The sequence below is a fragment of the Chelmon rostratus genome, chromosome 3, assembly GCF_017976325.1.
Source record: "Chelmon rostratus isolate fCheRos1 chromosome 3, fCheRos1.pri, whole genome shotgun sequence".
Lineage (NCBI taxonomy): Eukaryota > Metazoa > Chordata > Actinopteri > Chaetodontiformes > Chaetodontidae > Chelmon > Chelmon rostratus.
In genome coordinates this window covers 28,432,608-28,447,209 of record NC_055660.1, presented here as the reverse complement: position 1 = coordinate 28,447,209, position 14,602 = coordinate 28,432,608, and the positions used below count along the sequence as shown (strand labels likewise).

General features: G+C 43.8%; 1 protein-coding gene across 3 annotated transcripts in view; it reads left to right on the top strand.

The window, feature by feature from the left end:
• The window catches only part of LOC121604480 (endonuclease V-like), a 60,506-nt gene that overhangs the window by 32,316 nt on the left and 13,588 nt on the right, over window positions 1–14,602 (top strand). For all 3 annotated transcript variants that reach the window (XM_041934001.1, XM_041933999.1, XM_041934000.1), the window contains one exon: window positions 2,997–3,066. In XM_041934001.1, the coding sequence (XP_041789935.1) occupies window positions 2,997–3,053 (57 nt within the window). In that variant the 3' untranslated portion in view covers window positions 3,054–3,066. The remainder of the gene's footprint in view (window positions 1–2,996; window positions 3,067–14,602) is intronic.

The following is a 14,602-nucleotide window of genomic DNA, read 5'->3' as shown; positions in this document are numbered from 1 at the left end:
CTTGTGTATCTTCAAGTTTCTCCTACTCCATTACGTCTTTGATGCTGGTTACTTTACCTTTCTTCCATTTAATGAGCACTCTTTTGGTGGTCACATTCAGGAGATGAGCTCTGTTACTTTCAAATCCAGGCTGAAAACACATCTTTTTTCTGTTATCTTTCATCTCTCCTGATTTCAACAGCTGGGAACCCAAATCACTGATTGTTCTTGATCATTGACAAGTAGGCTAGCTACCCCAGTCCTGTTATGGTTATACTGAACCATAACCCTCAACCTTTTTGTCATATTAACACTATTATCTGTGTATTTGTGTGTGAGTGCGTGTGTACTTTTAATGGAATATCATGTGTTTTCTTTTTACAGACTTGTAAAGTGTACAAAGAGTGTCGGGTGATTTGCACTTTATATAAACTGATGCTGAAGTTTGTCTGACATGGCAGCTTCACACACACACACACCTTCATCAGACTATCATGGAGAGGTGTGAACAAGCATTCATACCCATACTCTTTAGCACACAACCACCACATGCATACTTGTCTGTAATTCACATCTAAAAGGCATAACCAGCATCAGATGACTGTTTGGAGTCGCTTGATCAGACAAGACCAGGTTTATGAGCTCAAACACTTTCACTGAATCAAAGCAATCAATTGATCAAAGCTGGAGCCTGTAACTTCTGCTTGATGCTTTTGGGAAGAAGATAGCACTAATTGACCAAATAGCAATAGCAAGTATGCCAGTATACAAAAAGAGCTTTTGCCTGTAAACACAAATATTCAGGAGTGTGACCATTAACAATATTGTACATATGCAGGTTCTTGAGCTGTACTGGCCCACTCCCACACTTAATCACTTGTGGAGTATGGGACTGGGACAAAGTCAGAACCTAATGACCTTAGTGAGGTGCCCCAAGGCTTTATATTAGAGCATCTTTTATTCATTATTTAATGTGTATGAATGATGTGTCAAATGTAGTGAAATGCAAGTTTCTGTTATAATGTACTGGCTGGCTCATGGATAACAAGCTTTCAATACACAACACACTACAAATTGTGCATAATTCATCACTGTCATTTGAGTTTAAGGAGATATATTCAGTGAATACAGAGTGATGCCAATTTGCATTGCTTGTATTAACACTATGCCAAACCAGAAACCAGTAATGCAGAATCATTGTCATACAACAAAAGCTTCCATTTCACTGCAGCTCAGGGCCATTTATAGGCCAAGGCAAGCCACGCCATCACCAAAAGTGCACAACCAATGCATGACACAAACCCCCAAACCATAACAATGCGTAAAGACCCCACTTCTCAGACTGCACAACACATCTGATGCTGAGCCTCTCTATGGGGGCGGTCTACTGAAGACGCTGCTCTTGCTGTCATGAAACCCCTGGCTTTTGCTTGTTTGTGACCCACGCGCTTCCTTTGATTATTATAGCTGAGACATAAAGCCAAATCTGGAATGACAGCTGTTTAAAGTGTGCACTTTCACTCTGTTAAAACATTGACTGCACAGTGTTGTTAGAGACTGAGCCATGAGCAACAAAATAAAGCTGCAGCCAGCAGTTTCAATTAATGACATGACGACAGCAAAGTGAGAGGCGAGCAGAATAGCTAGAATAGAGTTTCAAAAGCACTTCAAAAGCATTTCCTTTCTGCACTTTTTTTGTTGTAGATGTTGCAGGTTAACCACGTACCTGAACTGCTGCTGTCAGTTCATAAGTTTAATATTTTGTCAGTGCGTACCTTAGTTCAACTACAGACTGGACGGATACAAGGGTAGGAATGCTGAAATGCAGGTCATATATTTTCTTAATGCAGAGGTATTAAACTGTCATACGTCTAAGCTGCTTCTCTAGTTTTAATGGAGACCTAATGCAGGCAAAATGTGCACTGAAAACCGTGTGCACTGAAACTGAATGGAACTGAGCAAAATACAATATTTAATGTTCCTAAATTAAACACAAGGTACAAAGATGAACTGGCACTGAGAGAGCGGGAACACACAGAAACAGATGTTTAGCAAAACATTTTCCTCTGCATTTCAGCCTCTTTTCACATGGCGATGGTGATCTAAAACAGACACTTTAGGCTCCTTCTGCAGTGCAGTTTCTGTATATCCCAGTGTGCATTCAAAATGGAGCATTTGGGAAACGATGATGCCATCACCTTGATTCATGCCTGCCCCTGTTGCTATGTGTCATGTTCATGTGCCTGAAACTGAAAAGAGAGGCCTAGTATTTCAAAATAAAACAGGAAAGAATTAACAAATGGTATAAAACAAAGGAAAAACCTAACCTAGGGAGCAGGGCAAGATATGACAACCTCAGGACTGGGTTGTTAGAGAGGATGTGGGATGTGGAGGAGTAAAAAAAGACCCTGCATAAATGGTAGGCTCTGTTAGTAGTTAGATTTTGACACATGGTCCACTTATAACTACTCATAACCACTCATAACTATCATGTCATACTGCCTTTATAGAGCATCACATCTTTAAAGAGTGAGGTTTGGTTTGTTAAGAACCTTCGGAGAGAGTAACCCGCAGCAACACTTTCATGTTGCATTTTACTCATTTGTGGAGCCACTAAGGAGAACATAAAACGAGTTTTCCAATGTTGGGACTGGAGAAGGGCCACTGTAATATCTTAATGATGTTTAGAAGGCAGCTCAGAAACATTTGTACAAACAACCCAACGTGTCACACAATGATTTATGTTGTTTGTCAGATTTGGCAGCAAACAGAAGAGCTCAGTTTGTTCTGTGTAAAGTCAGGATCAAGGCACTTAATTTTAATTTCAAACTTCAGAACAACATGTTCAGCATGTAAGGGCGTTCCCACTCACACGGCTGAACAACCGAGAACAGTTTGTGACAACTTGTTAAATGGGGAATCTTTCTCCTCTCCTTCCCTGGCTTTTTTTCTCTCTCCCTCTCACCCTCTTTCTCTCTGGCTCCCTCCATCCTCGTCCTCCCTCTCCTCTTCCACAGGCAGACTGTCGCTCCAGAGAATACATTCGCATACACTTCCCAGCTGCAGACACATGAATCAAAGAATGAGGTAAGTGACAAAATACATCATACACAAGTGGGTTCTCACACACACACACAAACACACACACACACACAAATAACTTGTATGTGTGGTACCTCAGCACACAGTGAGAGAAGAGTGATTTATACAGTCTTAAAATAGGCTTAAGTGCCACAGTGAGTGACTCACTGAGGATTTTCCCCAAATCCTAAAGTAAAGCCTGGTAGAAAGCCTAATCATTCTTACCTAATTTGCTGTTTAAATTAAGCAAATTTATTTTGAGGAGGGTAAACATTCTGGTAAACTGAGAGTTGTATCAGAATTTGCCAGCAAATTATTTTTCTCTAAATTTCTTCTCTCTGCCTAATTAACAGGAGCACAGTAGGCACATAGGAAAGATAAAGTAAGAGAATCGTTTAAACCAAACCTGTGAAATTAAACTCATACATTACAAACACTGTGTAGTCCACATAGCCCAGGCCCTGATCTCTGTGAGGAAAACATATCTTAGCTTTATTAGCCTTATTAGCAGGTCAGAGGTCAGCAGCAGAGCAGCTGTCCTGCTGCTGGTTGGGATTGATTTTTTCGCTCAAAGAAGGGAGCTTGAACAAGACGTCCTGTTTCAGTGATGGTACACACCTCCATCCTGCTGCAGCGGGGGGGGTGTTTAAGAGTTTAAGAGCCTTTGACAACTTCTCTGAAGGGGCGTGACAGGGCAGAGGTGAGCGAAGGACGCCTGAGGTCAAGCAGAGACACACAGGCAGAAAGAGAGAAGCAACGATGAGGACAGAAAAAGCCTTTGATCCTGTGATTCTCATCTGAAATAACAGGCAGCGCCGCTCGGTTCGACCCTACCTTCCTCATTACCGATCAAAGCCGCAGACCGTTGGCATACTCAGATGCTTCGAAAACTCAATCATCATTCGCTCTCACCCTCCGAACCCAAGCACTTTCAAACGTGCCCAGAATCGAACGCTCAGGACCAGAGAGCAGCTGCTCGCGCTCGCAGGTTTGTTCACAGTTGCTCACGCAGGCACACTAGGGTGTGTGCACTATCACATCCCTCAGCGTGCCCCACTGGGAAACATAATGGGATGTCCGTGTTCATCCGCTCCGAAGCTCCGTGATGTGGTGAATCCTCTGAGCGCGCTCTGCTCTTTGATCTGCCTCTCTACAAAGAGACTGAGACAGGGAGAGAGGCTTTGTGCTGAGTAGGCAGGGCTGTAGAAGGCTCCTCGCGGCCTTAACCCAGCTTTACCCTCTCACTCGCAGCAGGCCGCAGGCACAGTCGATCAGACACGCTGTACCTAGCAGCTACAGCTGACGAGCTGTACACTTCAGGCATGTGATCCCTTAAATTACATTATAGCAGCACTATAATTTGTATCTGTGCATCATTATCACCGAGACAGTTTGCTGAACATTTGGCAGGTACGTGACTAATTAGGTAGGTTTGATTGTCTGCCAGCAGGGTATCCCAAAAACCACTCAATGTATTTCAGTGAAATTTACTTGAAATTAATGCCATGGGCTAAAGAGGATCTCATTAGTTTTTGATGCAGGTGGCACCAACATGCAGTCGTTTACAAAATGCTTCATGTTTTTAACTTGTAACTTGTGGCACTAATTCACACTGCTGTTGGTCTTATCTGAAGTGGTTATTTGAAGTTGTGCATTTGTGCAGAGTTTGCCAAATGTGAAATAAAAAAGCAGTTTTTGTGCCTGGGATTTGCAGCTTTACAAGAAAATTAACTGATTATCCTTGTATAAAACACAGAGAAATAACCAGGCTGATCTAACTATATATTGGGGAAGGCTTTAGACACTGTCTCATGGTCCAGATAGGCCCTGGGCTGGTGGTTTGAGACCTCTTCCAATAGAAGCCATTCCTCTCGTACTTGAGGAAGCCAGCTCCTCGTATAAATGCCATCCGATCTTCTCCAAATTCAGTACATAAACTGTTTAGATGAGCCATGAAAACAGGAGTTTAAAACGGTAGGATAATGTTGGTTTCTTTACTGTAAGTCATTTTATCTTTTTCTAAACATCTATTTTCGATTTTGGATCCTCCTCATATGTGCAACCAGCCAATGTTGCATTAGGTTGTTTTCAGACAGGTTGCTAGCTCTGTGATTTAAGACGCTTATTCTTGTCGAGACAGAAGGATGTTAAAAATCAGTCTTTACTGTAGCTCTGAGCTCTACAGTAACGGGCTTAGCTCATTCCAGTGTTCACCTGCAGATAGTTTTAGGGAGCAAGCGGCTCGACAGCGGATTGAGGTAGGTGTCCCTGGGTGGCAGAGGAAGAGATATGGAGTTTCTCTCTCTGTCAAGGAGAGAGGGGGGAGACATGAAAGACAGAGCAGCAGGAGAGAAGATGAAGAGATCCGAACAGAGGAGGGAAACAACAGGGGTGCAGAGGGAGGGAGAGAGCAAGAGTGTGGAAAAATCAATGCCCACGTAAGAGAGAAAAAGCAAGGAGTCAAGGCAAGAGGATAAAAACTTATTAGTGGTGAGAGTGATGGAGCGATATGCTGGATTTAACTTCTTCTACTGCTATTGATTGCTTTTATTGCTGAACGGCAACATGATGCCTAAACTATAGAAAAACAGAACTTCAGCTGGTCTGATTTCTTCTACAACCCTCATCCAAAAAAGTTGGGACGCTGCTCAACTGTTGTCCAAAGTGTTCCTGAGCCCATGTAGTCATATCCTTCATACAATCATGTCCATCCTCCATCCTCAGGGATGGAGGATGCTTCTTTCATACCCAATCATGATACTATCACCTGTTACCAATTAAAATAATGATGAGCTGAAACATGTCTTTGTGTTCTCCTGTCAGAGTGATGGCAGTGTAACAGGCAGTGTCATTTCTGCTAGTTGCTCTTTGAAAAAAACATTGAATTGACTTATTAAATATTGAAATATTACTTAAAAAATTATAGAATTGTTGCCTTTGTTTGCTCTATGTGATTGTACGACATTATAATGACACAGGAAACACAGGGAGAGTGAGGGGCTTATGATACGAGACAAAGATGTGAGATTGAATTGAACCGAGATTGATTTGGTATGTGTCTTAACCACGTGACACACCACATTTTATCATGAGTTGCATTCAGGGTTTGCTATGGCAGATTTGAATTCCATTGCCCCAAACTATCAGTAAGTCATCAGGAACTGCTGCGTTTCAGCTATGGAGATTGTTTCAATCAACGTCATGCTGTTATACAAACTTGACTGCCCTTTCCAAAAACATTTTTCAAATGTCACGGAAAGTGTTGCGGAGGCAGTCGGCCAAAGATTGCTCTGATGCGTTCTGTTGGGAGCAGACGCTCTTATTAAAAAGTTAGAGCGGTCCAAGGACACAGGTTGTTGCTGGAGGTACTATTCAGCTTTGAATTAAGTGGAGGACTGATATGCAGGGGCAGCGAATGCTTCACCACACTCCTCACTCTCAGAAACACCAGTATGTTTCACCACCGTATGTCACTGACACTTTTCAAACACCATCAGTTCACTTTAAAGGAGTTCAGATTAACCTGTTTGGCTTGGTTTATTAACAAGGGGGGGGGCACAATCGATGAAGGTGTGTGTGTGTGTGTGTGTGTGTGTGGGTGTGTGTGGGTGGCTCTAGTGTGTCCTGAAGGACTGTAGCCTCTGGCTGTGTGTATCAGGCGCTCAGTCCAGACTGTGGAGCAAAAAGTTCTGCTTCTAAGGGACAGTAAATAAAACATGTTCAGGTGACTCAGGGGCACAGAGCTTTAATGATATTTTTATCTCAGCCTGTCTCCAGCTCTCCGTCTGTCTGTTCTCTATTCAGGTGCTTTCTCTCACCAGTGTAGACAGTCATGGTCATTGTTTACAGTCTGATTAGCAACTTGACATTCACCTCGACAACAGCTTGACATTTCGGATAATCTCCATAAACAGATATCTGCATGTGAATACAGACACATTAAAGAAAAGCTAACAAATAGCTAAATCGTTGTTGGACGATGGGTTCAGAGATTGCTTTCCAGCCAACGCCTTCTACCTCTTTTGCTCTCTACACAGACTGTTTACCTGAATGCAACCAAAGGCTGCTCAAACATGATTGGTCAATACTGCTTGGACGGCAAATGGACACCAAAACAATTCCCAATACCAGGATCTCTCCCTTGCCTACAGATCCCACATTCACCTGCAGATACTTGTTTATAGAGCGTTTGCTCTGTTGTTGTCTCGTTTCCTTTTCTTATTTGTCCTTGTTTTACCATCCCCACTTATTGTTCCCTCGTTTGTTCCACTTTCACTGGCTCGGCCTCATCAAAATTTGCTTGTGTTTTGTTTCAGCCCTCTCTAATTTGTTCTGTGTGACTCCTCCCGTATCTGGCAGTGGCATAAAATCGTTGGCACATTCTGCTTTTTGTTGAGAAATTAACCAGATGGAGTCATTAGTAATTTTGAACTAGTGAAGGACAACTTTCAGCCAAGGTTTTTTTTTATTATTATTATTATCATTATTAATTCACTATCCAGTATTTTTGGTCCTCATGTTTTCTGTCATGTTTTTTTTTTTTTTTTTTGCGGCTTTTTAGCCACTTGACCCTCCATTGCCTTGATGCGTCTTTCCCTCCATGCGTTCCTCCCAGTGGAGAGAGCTGCACAGCATGCCTGAGGCAGCTGCAGGCATTGAGCGGGGCCAGTAGTACAGTACTGTATGTGTGTGTACAGTATCTGTGTGTATTTGTGTGTTTACGCATTGAAGTGGGGAATTGGGAGAAGAGATTATAGGGAAGGAGATAAATTGAGAGAAGGTAAGGGTGGTTAGGGTGTGTGTGTGCGTGCCTCTCTGTGTGTGTGTGTGTGTGTGTATGTGTATGTGTGTGCATGCTGATTTAGGGGGTTGACTGCACAGATGATAGGGAGGGAGATTAATCAAGAGATGGTTATAAAGTTAAAGGGTGGGTGGGAGTGAGAGTTGACATGGCGTCATTGGACTGTGGAAGAGTTTCTCTCCCTGTTCATTCCTCGTTTCTATTGGCATTCTGTCATCTGTTTCCACGCCAACAGAGATACAAATTGCATTGGAAAGAGAGAAAAAGGGAAAGGGTTACACGGTTGCAGAGTAAACCCTTGAAAACCGACTCATGGGATAAGAGGAGGAGGATGGGGGGTGATGGGGATGATGTGGAGGGAGTTGTTGAGGGAGAAAAGCAGATGCTTGATGTGGAAGTGGAAGCCTGCAGATAGAGGAAAGACCCTTCCCTCTCCCCTCTCTCTTTCTCTCTCCTTCCGACTGTCTGCTTGATGCAGCGGTGGAGAAACCGCATCCATTTCATCATGCCCGGCCTCACACAGAAAAACCCTCAGCGTCGCGCTCTGCGCCGCCTCGCCTCACTCTGCCAGAGCGTCACCATGCGCCCCTCAAGTGTTGATAAATTGCCACCACCTGCCTCATTTTTCACCGCCGCCGCCTCGTCGTCAAACACATACGCACTGACACAAAGCCCCTGTGCGCTCTTCAGCAATAACAAGAACAATTGCTGAGCCCCAGGAATAAGAGATGGGAAGACAGAGGGAGAGGGCAAATGGGTGGAGGAATAAGTGGGTGGGGTCTGGGGAGGGGGCAGAAGAAAACTGGAGGCAGCAAACATTGCTTCATTTAGTTTTTGACAGACAGGAGAGATGACAAAATACTGTGCGCTCAAGAATAAGAGCTCCGTTTTATTTTAATTGAATCAAGATCAAGAAATATGAATACGGCTGAAATATACATATTTCCAGTTTACTGGCTCTCCCGACTCCACCTCAGATACTTTTATAACCTCAGGAGGATTTCAGTAAACCAAGGGATTCATGCTCAGACACAAGTATGAAAAGGTGTTTTTAGCTGTCTCTGTTTCCCACAAACACCCTGTCGTAACAATGCTGTCATTTCCAGCAGCGCTGTGACTGTAATTCACACCTGAGTTGTGTTGAGTCACGCCATAGATCCATGCAGCATGCTGCTGTATTCAGAGGTGCTCTGCAGCAGGAGAAAGGTCTGGATGTAAGTCAGTGCTGTAGAAAAACACATAGAGGAGTTAATCAATACAGCATTCAGTTGTCTGTTCCTCTGTGCTCCCATAATGCTTTGACCTTTTCCTCTGACTCTTTTTCTACTGGCAGCTGATTTCACAGAGGGGTCGTCACGCTCAGGCGGGAGATTAATACACTGAAAAACCGCTCCTGCAACTCCTTGTGTGGAAAGATCTTGTTTGGAAGTTTTGAAGTGAAAGGTGGATGTACTGTATATTGCGCCGTCCTCATGTACTTACTGACTTCTGCCATATTCAGCATTTCCTCCTGGCTCCCCAGTACAGGAATAGCTTCAGAGCCAGCACCATCTTCTACAGAGGGTGTTTATTTAGACCTGAAGAGAAACCCCAGAAGTTCGGGAGAAAAAGCTATAATGTTGCAAAAAAGTTTTTATGCGTGGCTAAGAAAAAGAGAAGCTGTGATGAAGCGATGGCTTTAACAGATTTTACACTGTACAACACACCTCTACCTATTTGTTCTTGAGTAAAGCATTCACGCTGTGCTGCCACTCACCGTTACAGGCCTCCGCTCTGCCAGTCAGCACGAACAGTAAAGGATCCAGCCGAAATGAGGGCTCTTTATGCAAGTCACCCCTGTCTGTAACCACAGCAGCTGTCAAAAACACCACATGGGGTGATAAAATCATTAAAAAACATCAGAAATCCCATCATAGATGTGAAGCAGCAATGAAGTGACTTGATGTGTCAGATTTGCTGGTTAAACATGGCGTCTTGTCACCCACGCACTGGTCCACTTTTTGTTAAGCAAAAAAAACCTGTACAACATTTACATGTACAGGCAACGTGAACACGTAAATGATGATTTCATTTGATTGTACACAGTGGTGGCATGGCCGTTATTCTCTCCAGTAGTATTTAAAGTATGCTTAGCTGTTAGACAGACCCACTCAGTTCATGTGAGGACAGGTGTATTTTCAACTGAAGATCTGCTCATTAGATAAATGAGTCAGACATTAAAATTTAAGGCAGTTTGCTGTGAAATTAAAGGGGCCCCTTCAACAATTTTACATATGTAGGTCACTTTGCTAGCCATGGAAGAATCAGACTGTTCAGAGTGTAAAACAGCTGCATGCTCTGGAGGGTCTGTGTAAAGTCAGAAAATTCGGGGCACGGAGAGAAAAATTAGGGCAATGTAATCTAAATAAATCTAATGAAAGTTTACGGTGCTTGTGTTGCATTATGGGAAATGAAGGATCCATCTGCTGCTTCGGTTTTGACCATTATTTTTTTAATCTGTCTTCCACAAGTCTGCTTGCTTTGTGGAGGAGCGACACGAAATCAGTGGTGCGCCCCTTTAAAAAGGTAGAGTTCAGCACAGCGTTTTAGTTCCTCAAATGTTCAATTGATTTCAGAATTCAACAAAGTAGTCGTCACCGTTTAGTTATTGTTGCTCTGTCTTTCAATCAATCAATCAATCAAACTTTATTTATATAGCACTTTTCATCCATTTAAAATGCAACACAAAGTGCTTCACAAAATAAAAGAATACAACAACAGAAAGAATAAAAGCATAGTATGACAGACAATATCCTACTCCCAGATATATACACACATGCGCTCACACACACACACGGTGCTGAGACATGGCAGTTTCACTCGACCTTCCATGTTCAAATACTGTTGTTGCGTTCAATGTCAAGTCACTCTGGAGAGAAGCTTAAGCTTGCCGCAATATGAAAGTTTAAACTATATCAGAGTAAAAATAGCAGTGTCCAGAAAGCGTACTTGGATGAAGCTTAGCGTTTATTAATCCTCTTTCGACATTTCTGTTTGTGTTTCCTGTGTTTGGCTTTTCCTGTGCACTCTAAATCTGACAGAACGTGCCCCCGCAGCGTTGCACCAGATCTGTTGTGGCATCCTGACGTTTGTGTGTGTGTGTGTGATTGATAGGTGGCCGTGCTGACTCTGCCTGGCACTTGAGCTATAACGACAGGTGAGCTGCTGCAGCACCAGACAAATGGCCTTGTTTATCTCCAGTAGAAGCCCCGGCACAGAGCGCGCCCGCTCAAACCAACATCCCAGGCACCACCTGTGTGTCCGTAACCCTGCACCCTCTCGTGCTGACTTTAGGCATCCAGGTGTCTCGCTATCCGCTTCACCCCAAACTCGAACTTCTTAGACGCCCTCACTATAAACCAGAAAATCAATGGGACCTTTTTGTTTCCCTGAGGCTTCTAAAGACAAATCAATTGAGGCCGATCTATTGTAATAAGGACTCGTCAGCCTTGGACGAGGCGGGAGAGATGCTGCGAACATCGGTTATTAGATTTTCCAGCGAGCGGATGAGAGGCTCAGCAGACATGGCCAGGGCTTTTGTTTTCATTGAGTGGCTGTTATGTGAAGTCCACCCCTGCTTAGTAACTCTATCGTCGCTGCCAGTAGGCCGCTCCGCTCCCACTTGTAAGGTGCTTCAGTCAGCAGCGATGCTTGGCTTTGTCAGGAGAGGGATTAACGCTCTCAGAAGCCTTTCCCACTGACTGGAGGCTTTAGACACTAACGAGATTCCCACCTTAGCTTTCACATGTAACATTAAACTATGTGTTAATCTACATCTTTGCCATATGTCCATTGTACCCATGATCAAAATGTTAAGTTTGTTTTTGAAGGAGCTCATTGTATGCACCATAAAAACCCCCACAATGACAGGCTGTTAGTCCTGTTTGTTGAGTCTAAATCATCAACGTTTTGGTCCAGAGTTGAATGTCCCCATAGCCAGTTTAACCTGCTGGGGGGGGGGTGGAGAAGAAATGAGCTGCAAGCCCCCAGAATGCTCGGAACCATTGTCAGATAAGAACGTTGATATGGTATCTACAAAATCCTGAATTATGTCCAAACATTTAAAAAATTGTGTACAATATCTGCACATGACAGCGAGAGTGTTGCTCAGGTTAGAGAGTGAGAGATCAAAGTTAATGGTTGTGACAGGACACAAACTCTATAGTGGATGGTCTACACACGCATACACCACCCAGACCCCCACGCCCTGACTTTATGTCCTGCCACTTAGAGCACACACTGCTTAATGCTTGGGCACAGATGATGACATTGGATATGAATTGTGCGGTGCAGAGTGTTCATTTGATTAAACATAACCTAATTCAGCAATATGCAACAAAAATAAATTCAAGATGAGACCTCAAGATCAGATAATAAAGTAGGTCCTCATCATGTTCCTCCTCTGGTAATCCTTGAATAACTGCACAACTACTGACCACATTGTGTTTAAATCTGGCATCAGAATGGTTCCTACCTTCTTCATGAATTACCTCCAGGCTTTACCTTTCCTCAGGTGCCACCCTCAGGAAAACATCATTCCTAACTGCTTGTAAGGCTGAATGGACTAATTGAAGTATGATAGATTCATCAAAATGTATGTATTATGGTGCGTACTAAATGTTGAAGTCCCACTAGACTGTTAGCAAATGCAGTTTTTAATGAAGCAGTGTGCTCTGGCATTTAGTTGCTCGGGAGAATGTCTTACCCTCCCTCCCTTAAACTACTTTCTTATTCCAGAGTACACCTTTCAAAATATTCAGACAACACGGTTCATTAAGACTCTGGCTCAGGACTCTTCAAAGCCCTGCTTACTCTGGTTTTGCTCCATGAAAAGTAATCATCTTTTAAACTCACAGGCATCATATAGGCTCATTCACATCAGCCCTGACGTATGTCCCAGAGCACTTCAGTGCAAGTCATCACTGTGAACTGAGCCAAATGTTCACTGAATAAAGATCTGTCTGTCTGGTTTTCTACTTATGTCTTTCAGTAGGTCTCGTAGAGGTTTCACTGTTCAACTAGTCGAGCAGTAAAATCACTTGTCAGCTGTATTAGCAGTGGTCAGCAGCTAACATCAACCAGCTTCACAGTAGTTAGTTGTTAGTTGTTACTTTTCCTCTATTCCAGCTGTGCACCTAACTGTCTGCGTGTCGTATTTTTCCACAGACTGGCTGACACATTTTACTGCGTGCACATGCTGTACCCATGGCCACAAACACTCTTCATAACCCCTGAGGGTGCAGTGGATGGAGCTCGCAGGTTGAGGCTCTAAAGTAATCATATGCTGATCTATAGCATCAGCCTCTCGTCTCAGCGCTCTGATCAGCAGCTCCAGTGTCGTTATCCCTCCCACACATTATTCGCTCTCATTTCCTCGGCGCTCCCCCCAATCCTCTGCATGCATGTGTTCACGAGTAGAGGGGCTTTTCTGTTTTGTTTCTCTTCTTGTGCAGTATGCCATCACGCTCACTCATTACTGTGGGAAAACCAGCAGCTCATACGCACCAACACCTCCCCTCACTCACACACATCATCATTCACGGTACAGAAGCCGTGGCCTCTGGGCTCTTTCGCCGCAGCCCACCGTAATTCCTCGTCTCCCGTGCCATTCATAGGCTGTAATGTGCGTCTCGGCGTGGAGTAGATCCGCACGAGCAGTGGAGGCTTGTGTTGCCCGCGAGTTTCCCGGAGATACTGCATCCAGTTCCATGCATCACACTCGCTGCAGCTCATTTGCATCAGAGTAATATGGTGTTTTACTACAGGCGAGGCAGTGGTGTGATTTGTTGGCAAGATGAGTTGTGAATCAATGATAAATATTTGACTTTAATCTCAAATGTCACACAAATGTGTTTTTTTTCTCTGTGCATGCAGACATCTGTTATGTTCATACATGTATTAATGATACCCTGGTATAATGCCACACTGTTATAGAACAGAGAGTACATACTGTACACGGTGGTAAATCTTGGCTGTTGAATAGACAGTGGTGCAGATTGTTAGGTGCACAGATTGCATTATTCGTTATGTCAATTCTCTTCACTGACAGGGTGTTACAGGGGGACCCTTCATCTCCTCTCCTCCTCCTCATCCTACCCTTCGGTGTCAAGGCTCTGCTGCCTTATAAAGCCTGTGCTTTAATGTCAGACAGGCAGCTTCAAACATCCCGTCTTTCTCTTTGTACATGTCTCATTTCTCTTACCCACTTCCTCTCTGCGCTCTGTCTTTCTCCCTCTCCGGACATCTCATTACTCTTTCCTCATTTTCCTCTTTTCCTCCATCTTTGTCCCCTTCGTCAGCGTCACACCTTGCTCTAATTTGTTCACTTGTCTTTACCCTGTTTGTCATCCCTCCAGCCCAGGCCGTCTCTCTAACTCTGCTTCCCCTCCATCACCTTCTCACTCTGGTCCACAGCTGTCACACATGGCAGTGAATCGTATCGCACTGACCCAATCAGAATTCAGTATGAGGGGGCATCGCTTCAAAGCGAATGTTGGCTATTGGTGAGCAGCTGCTTTGGAGCAGAAACAAGGGAGAGACAGAAAGACAGACAGACAGACAAGAGACTGTTCACTGTTCACTGATTCTCTCTGCTTGGAATTCCTGATTAGTCAGGATCCTGTAGGTGTTTTTAAAGGGACAGGTCAGTCAAATGAGACTGGCAAGGTCTGAAGTCAGTGGATATCATTAAAGAAAGTGCTC